A 27,179-nucleotide genomic window follows, 5' to 3' on the forward strand; every position below is an offset into this window, starting at 1 on the left:
CCCTTGAGGCTCGTAGGCGAGTGACGTAGCCCTACGTAGTTTTGCCTGTACGTGGCTGACTGCCGCAGTAAATAGTCGTGCGGCGGTCGGCAAGCGGTTAATGACCTATTTGTTTCCAATATGGAGACTGGCATAAAAAAAAAAAAAGGACGATCATTCGTCCTATAATCTCATCCTGTGCACTAGGTTTAAGGCATTGCTGTGATGTCTTTCACAGTTATGTAATTATCAGGACTGACTGAATAGAGATACAAATTTGTTGGCCTTTGAATTAAGCTGTTATCTGAAGTTCTGCTTTCCAGTCTTGGAAAATTTCCCTGATAAAGATGTACTCAGTGCCTAGTCAGGTGTTTATAAGGCAGTAAAAAAAATGTTGCCTTAAATTCATTAAATTCAACTTTAATTGTATTTCTGTATTTGGGTTTTGGGTCGATTTTATGTCACTGTATCATATCCTTCTTAATACATTATTTTTCTCATTCATTTTTTCCATTTTATTCTTTCATTTCCAATAAAAAATAAAATTGCAATGCCATCTCCTCTCCGCTTACAATCTCATCTCTTTCTTTTTCATTCATAGGAAAATCTATGAGGAGCAGTAAGTATGATTTCTTTTTATTTTTGTTAATATGGAGTATATATGGTGTCTCAGACAGCAATGTCATAGTTGCCAACATTTGAAAAAAATTTTCAGGGACACTTTGCTGCACAGCTATCATTTACTTACCACACCCACTTCCCTGAAGCTCTGCCCACTCCGCATAATGAATCTCCGCCTACTTATCATCAGATTATAGGGTCTACTCTATAAAGAGAGAATTAGAGGAAATTGAAAAGGGAATTTCAAACGTAAGGCTAAAGTAGCAGAGTTGGAATAATTCTCCCATTTAGCTGCACTACTTCTGCCTAAAGTTTACAATTCTCAAAACAATTCCCTGCAATTCTAAAGTATCAAATGTGCTCAGGTGTGAGCATACAGAAAATGTAATATGTATATATAAATAAAGTGCAAGGTGTAAAAAAGTACGATAAAATCAAATTAAACTATCTGGTATAATTAGGTTTTATTGCACTTATTTACACCTTGCACTTTATTTATATTTACATATCAAATTTTTTGTATGGTCACACCTGAGCACATTTGACACTTTATCCACATGTCATGTTACCAGATATTTTTGCACATAAGATTGTTGCTTTCATCCTACCTACTTAGTCATGTCTGTAAAGGTGTCTTCACTCTCCAGGGGTGACGGTCCTTCTCTGCTCTGCCTGACTGTGGCGGCCGGCGCCGGCGAGGAGCTACCGAGAACAAGTGCCTTTGATTTAAAAATGTCGCCAGTTGGTGCAATTACGTATGTGTGCATGCGCCCGCCCGGCCGAGCTTGTACGAGCTTTCCTGAACCCGGCATGCGCCGTCTGCCCGTAACGGGCATTTACGGGCAGCCAGATTAATGGGCCGGGACAATGTAAGTTACCCAGGACAAGGTCCTATTTGCCAGGATTTTCCCGGCAAAAACGGGACAGTTGGCAGGTATGCAATGTTAGGAAACAATTAACAGGTCAGTTTGCTAGAGCTGATAGTCTATGGTAGATGCCGAAGGAAAACACTGGTGTATATGTACTTGGGGATCCTGGTAATAAGCTCTCTCTGTTGTAGTTCCATCTTGGAGTCTCACTCTACTGTCTGTACTAGGTGGAGTAAAGCTGGCCATACACTATTATTATTCCATTTTTGGAACCTTCGTTCAATTTTCAGATCTTTAAAGAGGTCAACGTGTTTTGGACTACATTGAAATTTGGAGGAATGGAGCAGGGTGAAAATATTTTTTTCTAGAATGAAAACACATTTCTAACAGTGAACATGGTTTTCATTTGGAGAATTTAATTTATTCCAAAATAAAATGTTGAAAACAAACAAAATTTTGAAGTACTTTCAAATGACGTACATCAAGTCTCTGATGGCATTATGGAAAGTACTAACAAGATATTTCGTAAAAAAAAAAATCTACTAGTGTATTACCAGCTTTACTCTTATTGCATTCTCCACAATATAGGGCAAACAAAAGAAAAATATATCAGGGAGAATGGGACCACCTTGGCAACTTCACAACAATGGAAACTGAAGCCTTGTGATTCAACTTTCCAGTATCTACTCAAAACTAAAAAGATCAGTTACAGGGGCTAATCTGTAAACCTTCCTAGCGGTATTCCCGAGCGTGGCTCGGGGTTAAATTTCAGAGCCAAAAGCGGTAACCCCAAGCCACACTCAGGGTACCGCTAGGAAGATCGCTGGATCCTGAAAGCAGGGTTACTTACCTTGTCACTGGGATCTAACGATGTATGTCAGCGGTGTCTGGCGGCGGATCTTCATCCCGATCCTCTCTGTGCCCCGGCGGCTTCCGTCTCCTGCAACGTGACGTTCGCAGGGGGGTGGAACCGGGGGCAAATTCAAATGTAAAACACACCAAACACACTGATACAACTCAAAATAAAAAAAATCACATTAGTTTGCCCCTCAGTGCCCTTTCCTGCAGTTTTACTGTACTTTTTATGTATATATATATATATATATATATATATATATATATATATATATATATACAGTATATATATATATATATATATATATATGTATACATACATACATACTTTAACTTATTTATAGTTTTTTATTATATTATAATTTATGATTTTGTGTTTCAAACTTTATCATACCCGAGATGTTATAAAGAAGAACGCACAGTAAAAAAAAATCATATGTAAATAGTTGGTTTGGGCTGCTCATTCTTAAGAATTACATGCAAAATAATTGTACCACTTTCAGCACCTAAAATCCGAAAGAATCATACCGCCAGGGAGGTTAAAGTGTATATTCAGGAAAAAACTTACACTTCAACGGGTCTAGTTATAAAACATTCATTGCACGAATGTCAGAAGCATGCGTGCCAGTTGAATGAAATGTCCTGTTTTTTTTTTGTAAGAGGCTACTACCTGCGTTGTCAACTTCATCTTGTGGCCAGATTGCTGTATTTTCTGAAATACCTCAATGGGGAAACGATAACACATTTTGGCCACTAGATGGAGCTGATAATACAGGCAATAATCTCTTGGAAAAACTATGGGACATTGGGGTTGATTTACTAAAGGCAAATCCACTGTGCACTACAAGTGCACTTGGAAGTGCAGTCGCTGTAGATCTGAGGGGGACATGCAAGGAAAATAAAAAAAACAGCATTTTTGCTTGCACATGATTGGATGATAGAAATTAGCAGAGCTTCCCCTTATTTTGGATCTACAGTGACTGCACTTGTAGTGCACAGTGGATTTGCCTTTAGTAAATCAACCCTTCTGTATTCAACTTGCAGGAATGCTTCTGCTGCTTCTGACATTTGTCCAAATGTCCAACAAATGTTTAATAAATGGACCCTATGTAATAAATTAACATTTTTAAATACAGTGTACATCATGTAGAAAACTTCATATTATGGCTGGATGATGATAATAATGACATTGATTTATATAAAGGACAGCGTGGTTTACACTGATGAATGAAAATGAAAACACCCATTTTTAAATGTAATTTGAATGTTTAAATGGTTGCTTAGAGTTTGCAGTTGAAGTGACTTCAATTGAAATGGGAATTTGACTTTACTGCTTACTACATTATTTCTTTGCTATTTTCCTTTGACTGAGAGGTTAGTGCATTGGGTTGGTTTACATTCATTTATTTACCTCCAGGTGAGTTAAAGGTGTTTTGCTGTTCATGTTTGCTATGTTTGAAAGCAATATTGTTGTTTGCTTACCCTTTGTAAGTTTTCATCCAGCGCACAGAGCTTACTTTCACTGAACAGCAGCATCTGGAGACACCAAGTGGCAGTAACCGTTAATATAATAACCAGGCAGATTACGCTGATAAACACTTTCACTTATTTGCAAAAAGATTTAACGTTTAATTTTTGCTATTGCTGGCCCATCCTTGTATAAAGGCTAGAAGTCTGCCTGTGGTGTTGGTCCTCATGTCCTGGGGCTTTAACTCACAAAGTTCTGAGAAGTATCTACAGATAGGGATTTTTTTTTTACCTTTCTGATCTGAATACCTGTTCCAGAGGAAGTATTAAATCTAAAGGGTAAGATACGAGAAAACTAGCTTTTTCAGAAGGTATCCAGGAAAGGCAGACCCCATATTCTTCTTGTGTTTGGCCACTTTACAATTTTTTTTTTGCTTTGAATAGAGTGGAGAAGGGTTAGAACCCTTGTCATCTTTTTTACTGCCATCTTGGGTTTTGTTAGAGAGGATCACTTCCTGTCTTGCTGACAATATTATACCAAACAGAAAATGAGAGGAACTCTCTAGCAGCAATCAGGGCCATCTTTAACACAGGGCAAAAGGGGCAGCTGCCCTGGGTCCAGTCATTGCTGTGGGCCCAAAGCAGCTGCCCCTTGAGCTCACAAATAGTTGACAAGTGAATTTGGGAGGGCACAAGAAAATGTTTTCCCAGGGTCCAATCAATAATAAAGACGGCCCTGGCAGCAACACAGACAGAAATAAAAAGGTGTGGAGTGGTGATGTCATGCTCACCTTGTCCAATCAGAGAACACTTAGCATTTAATCAGAAAATGCAAAGCATTCTCTGAATGGAACCCATGCCAAGCATCTGATCTCCTGTATTCACAATGCAGCAGGGCAGCCACTTGGCACAGGACCCAAAAGCAAGTGGAGATCACTGGTGTAGCGGTGCCTACTTCAGTGATTTTAGGATTCCAGGGACATTGGCTAGGTATTGGATATAGATAGTTACATTGGTCCAAGCTGCAACAATGTAACTATGTATAAAATATCCATACCTGGAATTTTTCTTAAATTATGCCATTAAAGAATTTTGTTATAACTTTGATAAGTGTAAAAAAAAAAAAAAACATGTTGATTCTGCCAGAAATCCAGTGAGTTGGATCACTTTCTTTGCTCTCTTCCTGTACTGCACTGTAGTTCCAATAAACTTCCTGCCCTAGGATGCTAAATCTGCTTTTCCATAATACAGTACATAGACTATTGTGTCACCCTAGGACAGAAAGCGTGTTACTAGCAGAGAAAGATAAGCAAAAAATATTGCTTGAAAAAAGAAAACTAATGCAGCCACTCTACCTAAAGACTGGTAAGCTGCAATAAATTACATTTTTGTTGTTGGGCTTGGAAACGTTTTTAACATGCCTCCCAGCTAAAATTCATGATGGGCTACACTTATTTATACATCTCCAATATTTATACGTCTATTTTTTTATATTCAGTAAAACCTTGGATTGCGAGCATAATTCATTCTAGAAACATGCTTGTAATCCAAAGTACTCGTACTGAATGCAAGTGTAGGGGCCAGCGCTGCCTTCAGTGCAAAATTCTTACAATATGTAAATTAATATACTGTCTTACACTGCAGGGGCTGCTAGATCTGTGTCGCTGGTTGCATCTCCCAAAATAAGAATAAAACTGGTCCTGTGTGTATCAGGTCCGGTGGATGCTGCTCCCGCAGCGTGCATTCCACCGAACGGAAGTGCCTGTGACAGGAAATGACGTTGTACGTCGCACACTCTCTGCCTTGCTAGACGCTGCGTTTCGCACTCCCAATGGGCGTTGTCAATCTTACTGAACTCGTACTCATACTCGTTCAGTACTTGTACTGAATATCAAAGCGAATTTCCCGTAAGAAATAATGGAAACTCAGATGATTCTTTCCACAACCATTTATACATAAGCCCTTCAGTTTATAGTCCATATAAAAAGATTATAGCAATGTGATAGGTTGTGTAACCATAAAATGTCCATCCTCAAATGGCGCCTCCACAAGGGGATTAGAAGCAAAATCCAGCAGGAGCTACAGAGTATAAAAGAGAAATGTGTAGAAATATGGTTACATTTAACCACTTGCCAACCGGCCGCTGTGTATTTACTGCAGCTGTGTGGCTCTATTGCGTGAAGCAATGTACCTGTATGTCGTTTTGTTCAATAGCCCCTGGATGGCACCATAGCACCACCGGAGGCGCCATCACGCCGTGGTTGGCTAGCGGGGATGTCAATTAGCAGGTCCAACTGGCCCAACGTCCGCGGGCCACCTGCAATCATCCCCAGGAGAGAAAGAGCGGCGATCTGCCTATATAAACAAGGCAGATCGCCATTCTGCAAGGGGACAAGATGGAGATCTTGTGTTCCGGCTAAGCAGGAACCCGGATCTCTGCAACTCCCCCACAGTTAGTAAGCACCCCCTGAGTTGCTAAATGTTGAACCTTCATTAAATGTAACCATATTTCTACACTTAGAGGTGCCTCTCTTCTCCTTTATACTAATTTGTGACGTGATCAGGATCTCGCTTGTTTATCAAGTCAAAATTTGTAAAAAAAAAAAGGTTGCTTGTCTTGCAAAACACTCTCAAACCAAGTTACTCTCAATCCAAGGTTTTACTGTATAGCCCTTTACACTATGGAATACTTAGAACCATTTGTCAAAGATATCTAAAGCATTTTTACCATTATAAACTATTTAAGGGTCTGTTGTTGAGTTTTCTTTAGCTCTTTATCATGAACAGCTCAGCAATACAAAGACACAAAAAAAATAATAGACGTGTTTCTTGTTTGGTATCTACTATTTTAATTTTAAGCCAAGCTCTGTGTAACGTCTATAAGCCATTTCTTCATTCTGGCCAATTAGGGGTAAACCGAATCTACTGGACATGGGGTCCCTGATGATTAAACCTATCCAGCGAGTGATGAAATATCCCTTGTTGCTATGTGAGCTGCTGAACTCCACTCCCCAGTGTCATCCAGACATCAAGACACTACAGGATGCATTTACAGCTATCAAAGACGTTAATGGCAACATAAACGAGCTGAAGAGGAGGAAAGACATAGGTACGGTAAAACATCCCACACAGGCATAAACAATATGCTTATACAGTCTCATTAGACAAAATACATTTAAATAAAATGTATCATTGCAATACAGCTATAACCCACTGACCTTGTAGATTTTATTCATGTATTTTCTATATTTAAAACAAAGGGCAGACAATGAAATAGAACATTTTGTAGGAATATTATCTTTGTCTCTACATATTTTTAAAGTATCTGTTATGCCTGTTGAGGAATATTTTGTTTTTTAATGGTTGGTATTGACAGACTATAGATTGGTGAAATATAATGTATGCACAATATTTCACAGTCAATCGTAAATGGATATAGAAAGTTGTAGACAGACCTCAAATGCAACCTGGAAGCATTTGAACATTTCCAGTTACAGGGATACTTTAACCTGTCTATGTAGCCATAATGGAACAAAATAGATTTAATATATTTTTAAATGTATTTAAAGTGGAACTTTAGTCAGAAAATTAGGTCCTTGGAGATCATACTCCATACTGGCCCCTTTTGCAGGTATAGCTATGTAAAACATACAAAATATGTGCCTATACTACTCATCCTGCTCTGCACATGCTCAGTTGAGCTCTATTTTTCGGCACTGTGTCAAATTTGTAGAGGCCGATCTGCTTACAGACTGAAGATTTACTGCTGTTCAGGGGATCTGGGCTTCAGCAAAATGGCTACCTCTAGCAAAAAGAAAGAGGACCAACGCTGGAGACACTTTACAGCATACACTCATTTTGGTAGCATAATTATTAATGTGGAATGTATGTTCCTTGCTAAAGAACATTCATTTTTATCAAGCTGTTATGTATAAAGTTCCACTTTACGTTATATATGATATTTTATTTTGAGCAATGTTTTTGAGGAGCACCTGCAGTGCCAGAGAAAATTATATGTTTCAAAGAAGAGAAGTAGAGACAATGCAAAAAATCTGAACTTTTTTTGTGTTCTGGAAAGTTGAAATCTCTACCTCCTGATTAAATCCTCGCACCAAACACAGTGCATATGTTCATAGACCAAAAAGAGTGTATATGGACATAGACCAAAAAGAGTGTATATGGACATAGACCAAAAATAGTTTATATGTTCATAGACCAAAAAGAGTGTATATGGACATAGACCAAAAAGAGTGTATATGGACATAGACCAAAAATAGTGTATATGGACATAGACCAAAAAGAGTGTATATGGACATAGACAAAAAAGAGCGTATATGGACATAGACCAAAAAGAGTGTATATGGACATAGACCAAAAAGAGTGTATATGGACATAGACAAAAAAGAGCGTATATGGACATAGACCAAAAAGAGTGTATATGGACATAGACCAAAAAGAGTGTATATGGACATAGACCAAAAAGAGTGTATATGGACATAGACCAAAAAGAGTGTATATGGACATAGACAAAAAAGAGCGTATATGGACATAGACCAAAAAGAGTGTATATGGACATAGACCAAAAAGAGTGTATATGGACATAGACTAAAAAGAGTGTATATGGACATAGACCAAAAAGAGCGTATATGCTTATAGACCAAAAAGAGTGTATATGTTTATAGACCAAAAAGAGTGTATATGGACATAGATCAAAAAGAGTGTATATGGACATAGACCAAAAAGAGCATATTTGCTTATAGACCAAAAAGAGTGTATATGTTTATAGACCAAAAAGAGTGTATATGGACATAGACAAAAAAGAGTGTATATGTTCATAGACCAAAAAGAGTGTATATGTTCATAGACTAAAAATAGTGTATATGCTCATAGACCAACAAGAGTGTATATGTTTATAGACCAAAAAGAGTGTATATGGACATAGACCAAAAAGAGTGTATATGGACATAGACCAAAAAGAGTGTATATGGACATAGACCAAAAAGAGTGTATATGGACATAGACAAAAAAGAGCGTATATGGACATAGACCAAAAAGAGTGTATATGGACATAGACCAAAAAGAGTGTATATGGACATAGACTAAAAAGAGTGTATATGGACATAGACCAAAAAGAGTGTATATGGACATAGACCAAAAAGAGTGTATATGGACATAGACCAAAAAGAGTGTATATGGACATAGACCAAAAAGAGTGTATATGGACATAGACTAAAAAGAGTGTATATGGACATAGACCAAAAAGAGCGTATATGCTTATAGACCAAAAAGAGTGTATATGTTTATAGACCAAAAAGAGTGTATATGGACATAGACCAAAAAGAGCATATTTGCTTATAGACCAAAAAGAGTGTATATGTTTATAGACCAAAAAGAGTGTATATGGACATAGACAAAAAAGAGTGTATATGTTCATAGACCAAAAAGAGTGTATATGTTCATAGACTAAAAAGAGTGTATATGCTCATAGACCAACAAGAGTGTATATGTTTATAGACCAAAAAGAGTGTATATGGACATAGACAAAAAAGAGTGTATATGTTCATAGACCGAAATGAGTGTCTATCTTCATAGACCAAAAAGAGTGTATATGTTCATAGACTAAAAAGAGTGTATATGCTCATAGACCAACAAGAGTGTATATGTTTATAGACCAAAAAGAGTGTATATGGACATAGACAAAAAAGAGTGTATATGGACATAGACAAAAAAGAGTGTATATGGACATAGACAAAAAAGAGTGTATATGTTCATAGACCGAAATGAGTGTCTATCTTCATAGACCAAAAAGAGTGTATATGTTCATAGACTAAAAAGAGTGTATATGTTCATAGACCAAAAAGAGTGTACATGTTTATAGACTAAAAAGAGTGTGTTTGGACATAGACCAAAAAGAGTGTATATGGACATAGACCAAAAAGAGTGTATATGGACATAGACCAAAAAGAGTGTATATATACATAGACCAAAAAAAATATATATGGACATAGACCAAAAAGAGTGTATATGGACATAGACAACCAGTTAATCCCCACACTTGGCATGGCTAAGCATCACCCATTTGCATGTGACTGCTGTCTAGAGGTTTGGTTGTGGAAGTGTCCCTTACACTAATGTTCTGCGGTGCTGAATAAGGAAAACAGTGGAGGCACACTGGCGGGAATACACCGTAGATGTGATAATTTTAGTATTAAGAAAAGCCTTAATTTTAACCTCCTATATCAAATACAGAAAAAAATGAGGTCTGACTAATTTTCACATACAGTAGAAAGCAATACTTATACTTAACAAAGATCATCTATTCACAGAACTGTGATTATTAGAAAGTTAGAATTAGAACAGGTAATTAGAAAGCAGTGGCATCACTGAAAGAGAGAGAGGTGTCACTCATAGAAATTACACATAATGTAATAAAGTCTTGTTACTATTCAAAGTTGTGTTGTAAAGGAAGCTGCATAAAAACCTCAAAAAAGCTCTATTGAAATGCCAAAATAATGTAAAACTAAAGCTGTACTCTGTCACATGGCTATCAATAGGCATGAATAATAACCTAAATAATAAATCAACTCCTATGTGTAAACCACTGACATTCACACCCAATACCATTAAATATTGATGTATAGTATACCAAGGGTCGCCCTTAACCAGTAGCACAGGGGCACATAAAGGTACTGACTAAGGGGCCATATACACGGGCCGAATATCAGGCGGTATCGGCCGGTTCATTCGGCCCATGTGTGCGGCAGCTGGTCCGACAGAAGCCAGCCGAACGTCTGGCTTGTTTCAAAGGGGCATGACAGAAAAGGTCTGCCGATCGGAATCCGATCAGCACTCTCAGCCAATGGCCAAACTCCAGTACACACGGGCCGAATGTCAACTGGTTTCTTTTGAACCGGCAGAAGCCGCCCAACATTTGGCCCGTGTGTACTAGGCTAAAAATATAGTTCTGTCCCCCGAAAAAAGTTAAAAGTCAGCAGCTACACATACTTTTAATATTCGGACACTTACCTGTTATGGAATCATCGGCTGTTGGGTGCTGATGCCTCCATTGTCGGGAAGGGAACCTGGCAGTGAAGCCTTGCGGCTTCATGGCCGCTTCCCTATTGCGCATGCGCAAAGCGCGCTGCACATTCTGAATGGTGCAGCGGCGAGGGAAGGAGGAAGGGGCCGGGCTTGTGACTTTGGAAAGTCCACTGGATGTAGGGACTGGTACCTGTCGAAAACTGGAACCCGCTCCAATCCCCCCCCCCCCCCGCAAAAAGTGCCAAATGTGGCACCGGAGGGGGGGAGCAAACACATAAGCGGTAGTTCCACTTTTGGCCGGAACTCCGCTTTAAGTCTGTTAGCAAAACAGCTAAACACAATTGGTTATAGGTGTAAAGTATAGCAATGGTCACCTGCAGCCAGTAGCTTGGGAGCCACATAAGGCTGCTGACTAGTCTGTTATGAGATGCTAATGTTTTATGTGTAAAACCAAGAAGGGTGGACAAATTTACATTATTATATTTAGAGTTACCATAATTTCTTATCCAGGTATCACTGAGAGTTTTTTATAACTATTTTTATACTTCATTTGCCATAGCTGAATGTATTTCCCAAGCTGTAAAATGTGGGAGATCATTGTTTTGTAATTTTTTTTATCAAGGACAGTTCTTTATAACTTATTCTCTAGAGTTAGGATACACATCAGAGTTTCACAAAATATATATTTTTAATTCCTGGTTCTCTCGCTCCCTCTCAAAGTTTGCAGACCCTAACTGGTCCCTCAGCTGACGGTCTTTGATTACCAATTGATTAATCATCATCTGTGTTTCCTGGGTCATATTTTTTGACAGGGATGTCAATATAACATTACAGAAAGGGTTTGCCCTTTAACATCAGTCTGGTAATATTTGATGCCTTTTGATATATGATATTTTTCCAGTGCTGAAGTACAGGAGGGTAGATGAAGAGGAATCACTGAAAGACAAACTTTCCAAGCTCAGTATTCACTCAATTACTAAGAAATCCAAGAGAGTGACCAGCCACTTGAAGATACTGACTGGAGGGGAACAGGTAAGCTGAGTTATCTGGGAGATTCTGTGTATCATATTAAACACATGTTGAACCAGTGGACTGCAACATACCAATTTCTTGATTTTACACTTGCATTGACTGTGTTTCCTGCATTCTAACCATGAATAGTAGACGTGTACATGGCCTTCACATGCCCAATTGCTCATTACACATTAAGACCTGGGATGGGCATTGCTTTCAGTACACATCCCTAAGTGGTCCAATAGGTAAAATATAGAGCGCCAATTTAGTGATGTTTCATCATGGACAGTTTTAAAGGAGTGACATTTTTAAATGAACTGGAAACCCCTTTAAATCCTGGGTTTTACCCAGAATGGTTTCATGTCATTGTACCATCTCAAGCACCGGTTAGGTTAAATTCCTACTTTTGCCTGAGTAATAAGCTCAAGTCTAATCAGTCTAAAATTAGGGGAATGGAGGGCATCGGCTATGAGGAAAGACTACAAGCACTGGACTTATTCTCTCTGGAGAAGAGACGATTGAGGGGGGATATGATATCAATGTACAAATACTGTACTGGCGACCCTAGCATAAGGAACAAACTATTCAGAGAAAGGAGATACAATAAGACACGTGGCCACTCACTAAAACTAGAGGAAAGGCGGTTTAACCTTAAAGTACGTAAGGGGCTCTTCACTGTAAGAGCGGTAAGGATGTGGAATTCTCTTCCACAAGCAGTGGTATCAGCAGGGAGCATTGATAGTTTCAAAAAACTATTAGATGGGCACCTTAAAGACCACAACATACAGGGTATACAATGTACGGTTAACAGCAAACACACACACACATCATAGGTTGAACTGGATGGACTGATGTCTTTTTTCAACCTCACTAACTATGTAACTATGTAACTATGTCTGCTGCTATGGGCAATTTATCCACTGTTCCCCCAGGTGCCGTAATAGCAAGTAAAATGTGAAATGACAGCACACGAGGTGCAAATCTTATTTAAACTTTTCCTACAGACTAGAACCTGAGACAAAATCTCACCTACATCATCAAAGGAACAGGACTTCCCCTATTAAACTTCACCTATAAGACATACCCAAAAATTCTTCCCAGGGTCCTGGCTCCATAGAGATGACTACACCCCATATATTATGCCAACCAGCATACCGCAATAGTGTTCTAATATGATAATAACACCCTTATGTTTTTGGAATACATTGTAGGTGAAAGACCAAATATTTAACAAGGAAGAAAAAGTATTCAGAAATTTGGAGAAGACTGTTAGATTGTGTGTGAAGAACATTTCTTGCACCCTACAGCATATGCAAGTGAGTTCTTACGTTAGGACAGTTTTGTTCTGCATTGCATTTAACTAAAGTTAAAACTTTTTTTTTTTACTTTTGGACAGAGTGGAGATAGATTAGAAAACCTGTCAGTTTTTATTGGTGTCTGTGCCCCCGCTAGGGAGATTCACCCTCTATATTTGTTCTGTTTCCCATTACCACTGAAAGTAAAAGAAAATCCCACATTTTGGGTTGTCCCCAGAAAAGTAAAGAGGGGAAATCTTCCAATGGGACACTAGTTCTGCTGATCTAGGGTTCCCCCAAGAATTCCCTTAATTTGCAGTGATTTCCTCTCATTTCCTGTTTTTGGTATGGGACAGGAAGTGAAATGAAATCTCCCCTATAGGACACAGATGGCAAATAAAAAAATTGATAGGGGTTATGACCCTCCCTTACTCTATCCAAAATGAAAAAAAAGTTTTGCTTATAGTTTCTACTGGTTTCCATAGTCTTATTATACGATGATATGAGGTTACTGGAATATACCTTTTCAATTTACACTGCATCATATGTAATTGAATGTTTATGAAAAAAAAAGTATAGAAAGTGTATTCAATAAAAAAAGTATACATTACAGATGCATTGTTAAATACCTACTTAAAGTACATGTATTTTTTAAAGAAAAGAGTATGTTCTCTATAGCATTACACTAAATTTGCTGCAGTCACAATTACAGTGCCTTGAAAAAGTATTCTTACCCCTTAAAATTTTACACACTTTGTCATATTACAACCAAAAAGTGAATGTATGACAGGGCCAACACAAAGGGGCACATAATTGTGAAGTGGAAGAAAAATGATAAATAGTTTTCAAAAGTTTTTTCAAATAAATATCTGAATAGTGTGGCGTGCATTTGTATTCAGCCCCCTTAACTCTGATACCCCTAACTAAAATCTAGTGAAACCAATTACCTACAGAAGTCGCCTAATTAGTAAACAGAGTCCATCTATGTGTAATTTAATCTCAGTATAAATACAACTGTTCTGTGAAGCCCTCAGTTTTTTTTTTTTAGAGAACCTTAGTGAGCAAACAGTATCTTGAAGGCCAAGGAACACACCAGACTAGTCAGGGATAAAGTTGTGGAGAAGTTTAAAGCACTGTAAGGTTATAAAAAAATATTCCAAGCTTTGAACATCTCATGGAGCACTGTTCAATCCATCATCCGAAAATGGAAAGAGTATGGCACAACTGCAAACCTACTACGACATGGCCATCCACCTACACTGACAGGCCGGGCAAGGAGAGCATTAACCAGAGAAGCAGCCAAGGGGCCAATGGTAACTCTGGAGGAGCAGCAGAGATCCACAGCTCAGGTGGGAGAATCTGTCCACAGGACAACGATTAGTCATGCACTCCACAAATCTGGCCTTTATGGAAGAGTGGCAATAAGAAAGCCATTGTTGAAAGAAAGCCATAAGAAGTCCTGATTGCATGTTGCGAGAAGCCATGTGGGGGACACAGCAAACATATGGAAGAAGGTACTCTAGACAGATGAGACCAAAATCAAACTTTTTGGCCTAAAAGCAAAAACGTTATGTGTGGCAGAAAATTAACACTGCACTTCACCGTGAACACATCCACCCCACCGTGAAACATGGTGGTGGCAGCACCATGGTGTGAGGATGCTTTTCTTCAGCAGGGAAAGGGAAGATGGTCATAGTTGATGGGAAGATGGATGGAATCCATAGGTTCCATCACCACACCTCGTAAAATCCACTCCCTTTGGATGTTACGCTCACCAGATCTACAATAACATTACGCCTGTATCAAAAATCCCTTTATCGTATGCAGAGTCTTCCTCCACTCACAAAATTCTAATGACAGTATGTCTGTGTCACTAAACACCCTATCGCGTGCAGGGTCTTCCTCCACTCACAATGTCTCATAAGTCATACCGAGAACAGACCCATAGCATAATCTCATCATAAAATGTATTCCAGTACACAACCCCCCTTTTTAAAATCATACTTACAAAAGTACAAAACCTCAAAGCATTGATCATACTGTATACTGCTCAGCTAGCGCGTTCACTCTTACTGCTCCTAAGTGTCTCTTAATTGCGGTGATACCCAGGTAGAGTCACAAGCTTCCGACAGCCTGGAAAGCCATGTGGTCACGCCCTAATGCGTTTCGTCATCACGTCTTCATCAGAGGACATCAGCCCTCCCCAATCTAAAGGTATATGGTCACTAAATTTGCATAAAATGAATGGTAAGTCAGAATATCGGGATATCTCCCTCTGACGAAGATGTGATGATGAAATGCATTAGCGCGTGACCACGCAACTTTCCAGGTCAGGGATTTTTGATACAGGCATACTGTTATTTTGAGATTTGGTGAGTGTAACATCCAAGGGTAGTGGATTTCATGAGGTGTGGTGATGGAACCTATGGACTCAATCACTTATATTATCCTCTGAGAGACTCCAGCTGTATGAACCACTCTAAACACTCACCGTGTGTTATACATCTTGAACTGTTTAAAGGCACTTGGTGTGCAACACAACTGACAAGCTATTCCTGCAAGGACTGAGAATGATTGTTATAGTACTTTTGAACTTTTTTCTAACAAATATTTTGAATTTACATGAGCGCTGGGATTAGTGATACATTCTCTTTTATTGTGTTTAGAGTTAGAAGAAAACCTGTTAGAGTCTGTAAAAGACTTGAGACTGGGGTGGAGGTTCACATTCCAGCAGGACAACAACCCTAAACATACAGCCAGAGCTACAATGAAATGGTATAGATCAAAGCATAGTCATGTGTTAGAATGGCCCAGTCAAAGTCCAGACCTAAATCCAATTGAGAATCTGTGGCAAGACTTTAAAATTGTTGTTCACAGACACTCTCCATCCAATCTGACAGAGCTTGAGCTATTTTGCTAAGAAGAATGGGCAAAAATGTCACTCTCTAGACATGCAAAGCTGGTAGAGACATATCCAAAAAAGACTTGCAGCTGTAATTACAGCAAAAGGTGGTTCTACAAAGTATTGACTCGGGGGGGCTGAATACAAATACACGCCACACTTTTCGGATATTTTGTTATTAAAAAAAATGTTGAAAACCATTTATCGTTTTCCTTCCAATTCACAATTACATGCCACTTTGTGTTGGTCTATCACATAAAATCCCAATAAAATACATTTACGTTTTTGGTTGTAGCATGGCAAAATGTGAAAAATTTCAAGGGGTGTGAATACTTTTTCAAGGCACTGTATTCTCTTTAGCTCTTATAGTATAGTTCAAGTACAAATACAAATGTTTCCAAAAGTTTTGCAAACCACAGAAATAAACAAAAACCAGCTCCCTAAATTCCTAGTCAAACATGCAAATGTAAAAACAACCGTGCCGACAGTGATAAAAGAGGATATTGTATATTGGATACTACAGTGTTCTTGTTAGTAACAATTGGGATATAATTAGGGCCCATTCACACCAAAAAACACTGTGCTACAGTAAACACATTTTTGTGCGAGGAGGCACTTTGGGGATGGGACAGTCCTGTGTAAGCTGTTAAACAGGGCTCACATCCTGTTATTGTGGTTTTATACCACCTTACTGAATATGCCTGATAATGAGATAATACAGTTTTGATGGATGAACTGCAAGGGTTCAACCAAAGTCCAAGTAATCATTTTTTGGGTGATCATATAATTAAAGAAAACATAAAATCAGCCAATTGAATATTCTAGGAGTTCTGTATTCTAAGGCAGTATGGTATGAACATGGTGCTTTAAGCCTAGTACAGACGGGCCAAATGTTGGGGCGGCATCGGCCGGTTCAATTGAAACCGACTGACATTCGGCCCATGTGTACTGCAGCCGGTCCAACAGAAGCCAGCTGGAGTGTGCTGACCTGAGTGTTCTGGCAAGGGGACTATCCCTCTTTGAGAACACAATAACACAGCAGGGGAAATCGCTGTACTAACATCACATAGTTAGTACAGCGGCTCCTTCTGAGCTGTCAGTTTTTTTTTTTCCTTGTTCAGCCCTACTAGTACACTAGTAGTGTGTACTAGGCTTTAGGATATCAACTTGCATAGTTGAGAGCTAATAGTGAGGTGCAGGAGCACACTCATCACAGAAGCTGGTTGAAGTTTGCATGCCAAAACACTACTTAATTTGGGCTGGGCATACATTATACAATTTTTCATTTAGATTTACGGAAATCATATAATTGAGGTCAAATCTAAACACCTTTATTTTGTATGTAATCAGGCAATCCTGGCACTACATAGCTGAAGGTAAATCTAAAGGAAATTGAATAATATAATTGTATAATGTATGGCTAGTTATAGTAAAAAAGCAAAAATAATGATCAGATACCACCTGGAACTGCCTGCCATTGCATACCAGCTGTGCTTTTGTGGGGAATTACTTTTTTAAATATTTTTAGCTCATTGGCTGAGTAGAATTAAAAAAAAATGGAAAGAAAAACCTGGTGTATACTTATACTGTTAGTTGGTCTTAGTGTTGGAAATACTATTAGGAACCATCAGCAGGAGTGTGCTAAACCCATGCGCCAATCCAACCATGACCCAAAACTTAGCTTTTATTAGACAGCTATATAAAACCCATTATATCGAAAGATTATAAATAAGGAAGTTAAAAAAAAAAACTGCCAGGTGTGTGACCTTATATGGTAATGTAGGACTAGTGTATACATCTCAGATGATGAAAGATGTACATAACTGTGTTCATTATAGCGAGAAAAACATCATATCCCAACGCACAGCAAATATGTTTTTAGCTGTTGTTGATCTCTCTGAGCGGAGATATGAATAAGGTGGGGTCAGTATGCTGACCACATACTATTACCCCCCTGGCATGGACTGGTCCTAAGGGTCACTGTAGCTATACACTGGCTAAACTGCCTATTTGAAATCAAGTATACCATAGTGTCTGTTCTACCCTGCTGAAAATACTCTCCTTTTATTCCACTATCTCATCCTGCAATTATATCCACATTGCCTCATATAACCTAAGTGCCTATAAAGTGAAAAATAAAGAAAATAAATAAAAACCACAAATAACCCTTGACCCAACATGTTTCGCCCCAAAACAAGGCTTCATCAGGGGTGTAAAGTGTGCAAACAACTAATAGTGAGGTGCAGGAGCAGACTCTCAACCACAGAAGCTGGTTGAAATTTGCATGCCAGAATACTTAAATTTGGGACATAGTAATAAAGCAAAAATAATGATCAGGTACCACCTGGTTCTGCCTGCAATTGCATACCAGCTGTGCTTTCGTAAGAAAGGAATGACTTTATAAATATTTTTATCTAATAGGATGCATTGCCTTTGGCTGGCCTCAATGTTGTGGAAATACAGGACATACTGCATGATGAATCCCAGGAAAAGCATCAAGACCTAAACTTGCAAAGCAGTCGGGGAGTACAGTATGAGCAGCTGGTGAGTCTAACATAAATATGTGAGAAAACAGTGTTTTCACAAAGGTGATAGATGCAGTAGCGGCATTAAAATTTAATTGTTGGCACATTAAGTGCATTCCTGTTGATTAATATACATGAATGGGTCTTCAGAGTGAAACAAGCACAGGAAATGCAGTCCACATTCGTTTCAGCTAATACTTCGCCGTGTGCTTGAGCATACGGTACTTATCTGTCCTGTTCAATAACAGTTGAGGGTACTGAGTTCTGGAGCTCATACAGAATGTTTCTTTTCTGTGTGCACAAGGCTTTACGTTGATGATTTACATTTTTTTTTTTTTTTTTACTTATTATACACTGTATTTAAACCTGAAATCTGTGCAGAATAAAAAACACAAATTCATGCAGGTTTGTGTTCATGAAAATAATAAAGTGTATTTTAAAAGGTATCTAATGGAAGTAGATGAATTTCAATTAATATCAGTCTCTTGCAATCCCCTATGCAGCCGAGTTTAAACTGAAAAAAGGGAGAAGCAGCAAGTTCTGCATCGCTTATGGGGGAGTAGAACTGGGGGAATCCATAGCGGAGAAGGATCTGGGTGTTCTGGTAGATCATAAGCTTAATAATAACATGCAATAGGTATAAATGGGGGGGGGGTGACCAGCGCTATGGAGTGATGGAGACAAATGTGTATAGGTGTAGAAGCTGCCACCAACCAGCCCCTAAAAAATTAGGAGCCAACAATGTTTGAAAAAAAAAGGGGGAAGGTTGGAAACGGCACTACCTGGTATTATAGATGTGCCAAGATGCTACAAAGTGATCTTATCATAAACCATATAACATATAGATGGTGAGACAATATATAATATAATAAAGTGCTTAGTGCAGAAACGCAGAGACAAAAACGCAGACAAAAAATAGGCTAAATGTAATACGCCCTAGATATACTTGAAGTACTGTGAGAAAATAAATAAATAAAGCTGATATCACTAAGTGCAAAATATATTTTATTGAGAAGTGTAAAAGGATGTATCAGAACAAAGATGTGCACCAGAATCTTAAGTGGTAAAAATGAAAGAAGATGCCAATAAATGATATGGTGAAGAAAAAAGGAGGGGGAGAGAGAGGCCCCCTATACGAAAAATAATTGTGCTGGACTAATGTCCGTGATAAGGTGCAATGTAGTGGGGGTAAGTAACAAGGAACATAGGTGCCTGTTCCTAAAGTGTCCACTAGATGTAGCACTCACCCTTGGTTTCCACTAAAATGGCAGTAAATGATACGAGACTGGATGTAGTTCCACACAGGGGGGATGGGGTCCAAACTGTGATTAATGAGCCGGGGTTCCTGGAATCCTCGCGGATCGACAAGTCCCATCTAGGTGCTCAAACACAGAGAGAAGATCCCCATGATTGTACTTACTACACCATAGGGATCTGCCATTTTAGTAGAAACCAAGGGTGAGTGCTACATCTAGTGGACACTTTAGGAACAGGCACCTATGTTCCTTGTTACTCACCCCCACTACATTGCACCTTATCACGGACATTATTTTGGTCTTTTTGGGTATTCTGTGCCAAACCCCTGCCTGCCTAAGTTTATGGTCCTATAATAAACCCCGTTAAACCTCTTAAAGTGACCGGTGTTTATTTCTTACACTCCTTAAAAAATCAAGAAGTTTGCCATGAGGTGATATGCCATACCACCAAGCCACCTGCTTTCAGGGGGTAAGGGAGTGTTTTATAGCTACTTGTCTTTAAGGGCTCTTTCACACGGACGTTCCGTATGTCCGTAAATCACCCCATCCGTTTGCGGGTGATTTACGGACATAATGAATGTCTATGGGATTGCGGATGTCAGCAGATGATCATCCGCTGACATCTGATTTTCGTCCTTTCAGTTCTGTTCACTTTTTTGGAACGGAACAGAACCCTATTTTTCTTCCGTTTAAAAAACGGAAAGGAAGCAAAATAGGATGTCAGCGGTGTCATCCGCTGACATCCGCAATGCCCATAGACATACATTATGTCCGTATATCATCCGCAAACGGATGGGATGATATGTGGACATACGGAGTGGATGACACAAGCACCGGAGCGGGAAAAAAAACGGAACGGCCATGTGAAAGAGCCCTTAAGCACAATGGCATGTCAAAGCATTTTACTTTATTTGGACAGAGATGGGAAGGGTAAGAGCTTTCTCCCAAGTTTTTACTGCTGTTTATATCTCTTTTGGAGAGATTACCCCCCCCCCCCCCCCTTCTGTCAGGGCAGGGAGTGATGGGAAATCTATCCAAAAAGGGCACAGACAAAAAAAAAACATTTTTATTGCTGTCTAGGTCTTCCTGTCCTAGTGACAATGGCACCACCCATTTCTTGTATCAGTTTCAACTCTTCCTCATTCTATCCAAAATGAAAATATAAAGCTGAAGCTAGGCCTTAATATATTCACTAGTGCTAATATTTCATAAAATAAAAAAAAAAACCCTCCCAAAGTCTTTACTTCTTAAACATACGGCTTTAAATCATAAAGCTAAATTAATTAAAGGATTGGATGGATTTCTAGATAGGTGTCTGAATTAATGAGTGTAATTATGAAAAAATTCCAAAAGAACATCAACCTGAAATTCAAAATGAAGGTGATTAAGACTGACCTATCCGCAGACAGATTTGCATGCATATCTAGCTTAATGAACATGTTACTATAAGATTACAGCAGCACAACACTCTCTTCCATATTCTTCAGAAATGTTTTCATATTTATAGGATAAGGCAATTATGGCATGGTTTGCCTTCCCAAAGCTCTAATTATGTCAGCTTGAATGGAGTCATATGACAGGTGCAAGTGACCGTTTAAATCTGGCTTTGATTGCTGTGTAACCAAGCAAGAGCAGTAACGGTACTTTCACAAATGTGTTTGGGGCTGAATTTATCTTCACTCAGGATGTGAAAAATGAGTAGTGTACACGATTAAATTGTACCTGTCATCAGAGAAATATGGGGGCTGCCAGAGATTACTTCTATTTGAAAATGCTAGTTGCCTGACTGTTTCTGGCCTCAGTACTTCTGACTTACTGACCTGGAGCAAGCAAAAGTGAGAGCCAGAGAGGTTAGAATTCCTTATCTCTAGACATGACTTGGGTCTGTGATTTGAGAGGTATTGACACCAGAGGATTAGTAAGACAAGCTCAGCATATAGCATCTTCAGATCGAGAAGTCAGCAATGGCAGCCTGTAAATATCTCATGCAATATGTTTCTTTTAAAAAACAAGAGCTACGAAGCATTCAATGGTGATGAAAAGCTGCAGTATTAATGCATACATTTGCCACGTGCTGTACTTTTTTTATGAGCGAAGTTTTGATCTTAAAGTTTTAATCTCTTGTCGTTTTTTAGTTAAAAATAAATTCTCCCTGCAAAGAAAGCTATTCTTCCAGCTGACTGCGACATCAAACTCCATTTCATAGAAGAGCTACGTTTTCTCAAAGGTCTTCTACATTTGACACATCTGGGAGTGTCAGATGTCTGCATCCCCCATTGCACTCTGCTAGCCCCCTACAGGAAACAGTATTGATGCAGGGCAGTGGTTTCCAAACTGCGGCCTGGGGGCCAGATGTGGCCCTTTGCTTGCCTTTATCTGTCCCTTGGGGCACTGGTGTATCAACTGACACCAATGAGGGGGCGCTATTACATCAACTGACTCCAATGATGGGACACTATTTCCCCACACTGATACCATCAATGGCACTATTCTTCCCATTATTACCATATTATTATATAAAAATATAATTATTATTATTATAACAATGGGGCCTTCTTCCCATTATAACCAATGATGGGGCATTGTTCATGTCTATTGACGCTGGGGCATTTTCTACTCCCAATGGCAATATTCCGGCCCCCCCCAAAGACTGAAGAACAGTAAACTGGCCCCTTGCTAAGAAAGTTTGGAGACCCCTGATGTAGGGGATGGTAGAAAGAACCACAGTGCCCTGATGTAGGGGATGGTAGAAAGAACCACAGTGCCCTGATGTAGGGGATGGTAGAAAGAACCACAGTGCCCTGATGTAGGGGATGGTAGAAAGAACCACAGTGCCCTGATGTAGGGGATGGTAGAAAGAACCACAGTGCGCAGAGGGGGACCAGGCATTTGATACAGATTGTAAAGATGTTCCTGCTAGCTTAGATATAAAATGCAGTGGAGTTTGTTGGTTCGGACAGCTAGATATGTAAGTATTCATTTCTTGCTTTGTAGGAAAAACTTATTTTAAGCTTTTAAAAATAGCACAAATAGTTTCAGAGTTTCTCTATATAAGATTCACTGCCATGAAAAGACCATGATCCTTGTACTATATATGCATTCAAAAGAATAATGTGCAATAATATAATATTAAAATAATAATAATACAATATCGCAATTGAATGTTAATAAAAATTACCTTTTCATTTCAATTTTCAGGAAATGTAACTTCCTGTAAAACGCAATGCAATATGGCAACATGTAGACATTCTGTACACAGTTGGTGTTCTCTGCTTGTGTGATTGGCTCACTGGCTTTTTTAGACATCTGCTCTAAGATACAAGTCAAATTTTAGGCATCTCCTGTAGCAAGGATTTTACTTTTGTTGAGAAACTTCCTGAAAAAGGGGGGGGGGGTTGAGCTTTTTTTGACCTTTTTACAACAGAGGAACCTTTCTAATAATTTTAAGGTCCCATGGAACCCTTGCTAAAATTATTCCATAAAGGTAATTATGAAAATGCCCCCTGCTTTGTTGGTCAGTGGTTGGAATGGCACCATTCAGCTAAAAATAGCATTGGTGTCATGCTTCTAGTGCTGGCAATGGGTGGAAGACCTTGAAATATGCAAGTACCATTAGATGGGAGAGCAATATGCCACTCTTCAAGGAAACCCTAGCAACCTCTTCAGGAACCCTAGCTGAAAATGGCTGGATTATTACTTCTAAAGAGATACAGACACTGCAACTTTACTCATTAGGAAACTGAAAATGAACCAGGTGATTATATTGAAGCAGATCCTTCCATTCAGAATCAAGCTGTAATTGGCATAGTGAAACAAACACGCTCTTTCACACATACACCCTTTTACATAGGTGGCCAGGATGCAGTAAAAACAGGCACCCCGTTTGCCAAGGACCTGTCAAACTGGCCTATTGGGTTCAATAATACTGTAAAGCAATCATAAGCCAAATGCTTGTCTCACAGTTGTGGCACAGTCCTACAATGTAATATTACTGTTTATAAAATGTTTAAAAAAAGCCTAAAAGACAAGAAAACAGGCATCAAGAGACAGCAGTAGCGCCTCCTGAACACCTGTCAGCCACTGCTATACCACCCTCTGAAACACAATCCACAACGGATTGCTTTTCAGAGGGCAATACGCTAACCACCTGTCTGAAAGAACCCTAGATTAGGAATCTGATACATAGATTTGAAAGCTTTTTGGGGTTTAGGCAAGCATTTCACTTTGATTCATGTGTGGCCAATGCTTTGTAATGAATCTCTCACAATAACTGTCCTATTTAGGGTATTACCAGTCCCATCAATATTCAGACCGTACATACCAGCTTTAATATGAACCTTTATTTGTTTCCCAGGTCTGCAAACTGGATCGACTAGTGTGTACCCCACTGAGCACTCTGCAGTCTATGTTTTCAACACCTCAAAAGCTCATTCAAAAACGCTATGATAAACTTCTGGACTATCACAGTTGCCTTCAGAAGCCGGCAGACTCTCAGTTGGACCTGGCAAGGAAGGACTATGAGGCACTTAACGCTCAGCTACTGGAGGAGCTGCAAGTATTTAACAAGGCTGCACGTAGCATTCTTTTCAACTGCTTCTACTTCTTCATAGCCCTGATGAAAGAACTCGTGTTTGCTGCCAAAGAATCTTGCTCACACACTGCTGAAACATTCACAGTAAGTTTTTTTCTTTTTTTAAAGTAGGCACTTATCGAATAAGGCAATGCAAACAGCAACAATTTAGAAAGGCAAACTCAGCACTTGCATGCATGCTTTGGCGAACCTGGTGACAATTCTTAGGCAAGCCATAGATGAATCACTTTTCTTTCCTTCCACTACCTGTAGAAGGAAAGAAAATAGCTAGATTCCTCCATCAACATAGTCAGTGTTGATGGGGGAATGCCTCCCACAGCACTATTGTTTTCTGCTGGCGCGGGGGGCATGGGGAGCATTCCCATCCAATAGAACACAATGATTACTGCTAGTGACTATAGCCGCAGGCAGTAATCGCATGTAGAAAAATCCAACAGGCTGGTTGTACCCAAGTCGATCAATGGAAACCCTACTGAACTGGCCGAATTTCAGTCCATGTATGGTCGGCTATAATGTGGGATTTTTTAGCATTAAACTGTCAATGACCCTGAAGCTGGTCTTATTATAAAGATTTCCATAGATTCCCCTTTCCACGCTAACCAAAGAGAATGGATGACTATTGTATTCTGACATCTTGCGTTTGTTGCTCTCGTAATGGAAATGCAAAAGCAGGACAAATGCACCTGAAATGAATTCAAAATGATATCAGAAGAGTCTCAAACTGATATCAAAAGTAGCTGCTTTGACCCATCAAATCATGTTACATAGTTACATAATTAGTCTGTAAAAAATAATAGAAATTTCCTGCGCTGTGTATAAGAAAGAAGGCAGCTAACACAAATGTGGTGTACCCAACCAGCATGTAGCAAATACAGATTGAAAAGTGTAGCGCACTAACACATAAACACATAAGTTGTTTGAAAAGAGTCCATATAGCTGGGTGTCCAAGACGACAATGCTAGGCGACATAGCCGCCACTTAAAAGTGCAGTAATGTAAATTCACTGTGAATCACCGCCAGAAAGATTGGACAGTCACCAGATGGTGTTGCTACCGTTACAGTAGCAAAAAAGCCTTAATCGTACATAGCCAAGGATCATTCAGGATGTCAAAACCGAAGGTAAACCTCCACTGAGTCACCACAAATGTATCCAAGAAGGGTAATGAAGGTTTCTCTAACAGCCTGCCATAAGCATGTGCGTGTGCTAGATGAGATGGAAAGGCAACCCAATCGGGAACACTCACAGGTTCAACAGCGTGTAGAGAGCAGGTTTCAGCCAAACTGACAGTGTCTGTTAGGAGGGGAAGAATGGGTCCTGGCCATCTCATGCCCAAGTAGGCAGATATCCAGAGAATTTGTGAACGCTACGCTTTCCCTCCTCATCAGGAACCTTTCCCTGGCGCTGGTTCTATCCCTTATAAGCGGGATACCTATCCCTACTCTACTCACTCGCATAATATGCCAAAACTTGGGCATGAGACGGCCAGGACGCATTCTTCCCTTCCTAACAGACGCTGTCAGTTTGGCTGAAACCTGCTCTCTACACGCTGTTGAACCTGTGAGTGTTCCCGATTGGGTTGCCTTTCCATCTCATCTGCCACATGCACATGCTTGTGACAGGCTGCTAGGGAAACCTTCATTACCCTTGTTGGATACATCTATATTGATGTGATTTGGATACAACATTACAGGAAGATTACTCAGGCATTCCTGAAAGCCGCTTCTGAAATCAAGACGCCAGCAAGTCACCAGGAACTCTCCTGGCAAAGACGCACCGTTAGTCGGTGTTGGTTTCAGGTTGCAGTAATGTGAACTGAGCCTTCGGGAGATTTCTTCTGTGACAGCAGGACAAGAAATGAAGGCTGTCATTGGGGCTGGACAGTAAGACATAAACAGTAATACTAACCTAACAGAGATTGTAAATCTTCAGCTCGGCAGTCTGTGTCCCCACACCGATATACACACATCCAAGCGGTACTTGCGTACAGGCCATTTAAAACCACCCTGGACACGTGACAATACTGCTGTACAAACTCAGTAGAAGTGCCAAAACCAATTTAAAGTAATAATTTGAGCCTCTCATCCCCTTCCCCCTACTCTATCCATAGAAACAGACATGATGCTTGGCCAAGCCTAGTTGCCGAATGCGTGGTTATTCTAGGGGATGAATCGGCTAAAATTCAATCCGTGGGTGGCCCTGTTGCCACCCTCTCAGGCAACATCCTTTGAATGGGAAATAGAAGGAGCTGAGCTTAAAATAGGCAGCTGAACAGTGGATGCATCTTATCGGATTCAGCCACTGTTTGGGAATCTTTACAGTCCAGCTGTCAAAATACAATAGGCACAGAGAGAGATTTATCCATCTGCACTGCATAGTGTGGTTGGAGAACTCTGTTTTTTTTTTTGGTTTGTGCCTGGTGGATGAACAAAAAAAAACCTATGTGTGTATGGCCTGCTTAAGGGAGGTGGGACCAGTGGCGGGTGGTGCTCAAAATTTTTGGGGGGGGGCGCAAAAAGAAAAATGTAATAGGTATTGCTTCGCGTCAAAAAACGCGGTAAAAAATTGCGTGACTTTGAGGTCATGGTACAGGCATGGCACAGGTGATGGTATAGGCATGGCACAGGTGATGGTACAGGCATGGCACAGGTCATGGTACAGGAGAGGGTATAGGCATGGCACAGGTCATGGTAAGGGCATGGCACAGGTCATGGCACAGGTGATGGTATAGGCATGGCACAGATATGGTATAGGCATGGCACAGGT

At 39.6% G+C, this 27,179-nt stretch overlaps 1 protein-coding gene across 1 annotated transcript in view; it reads left to right on the plus strand.

Annotated features, from left to right (window-relative positions):
• ARHGEF38 (Rho guanine nucleotide exchange factor 38) overlaps positions 1 to 27,179 on the plus strand; it is a 126,138-nt gene that overhangs the window by 77,574 nt on the left and 21,385 nt on the right. Inside the window, exons 5-10 of the mRNA XM_082243683.1 lie at positions 581 to 598; positions 6,701 to 6,900; positions 11,734 to 11,864; positions 13,058 to 13,162; positions 18,465 to 18,587; positions 24,179 to 24,499. Of these exons, the coding sequence (XP_082099809.1) occupies positions 581 to 598; positions 6,701 to 6,900; positions 11,734 to 11,864; positions 13,058 to 13,162; positions 18,465 to 18,587; positions 24,179 to 24,499 (898 nt within the window). The remainder of the gene's footprint in view (positions 1 to 580; positions 599 to 6,700; positions 6,901 to 11,733; positions 11,865 to 13,057; positions 13,163 to 18,464; positions 18,588 to 24,178; positions 24,500 to 27,179) is intronic.

This window comes from Pelophylax lessonae, assembly GCF_965119305.1.
Source record: "Pelophylax lessonae genome assembly, chromosome: 1".
NCBI classification, from domain to species: Eukaryota; Metazoa; Chordata; class Amphibia; order Anura; family Ranidae; genus Pelophylax; species Pelophylax lessonae.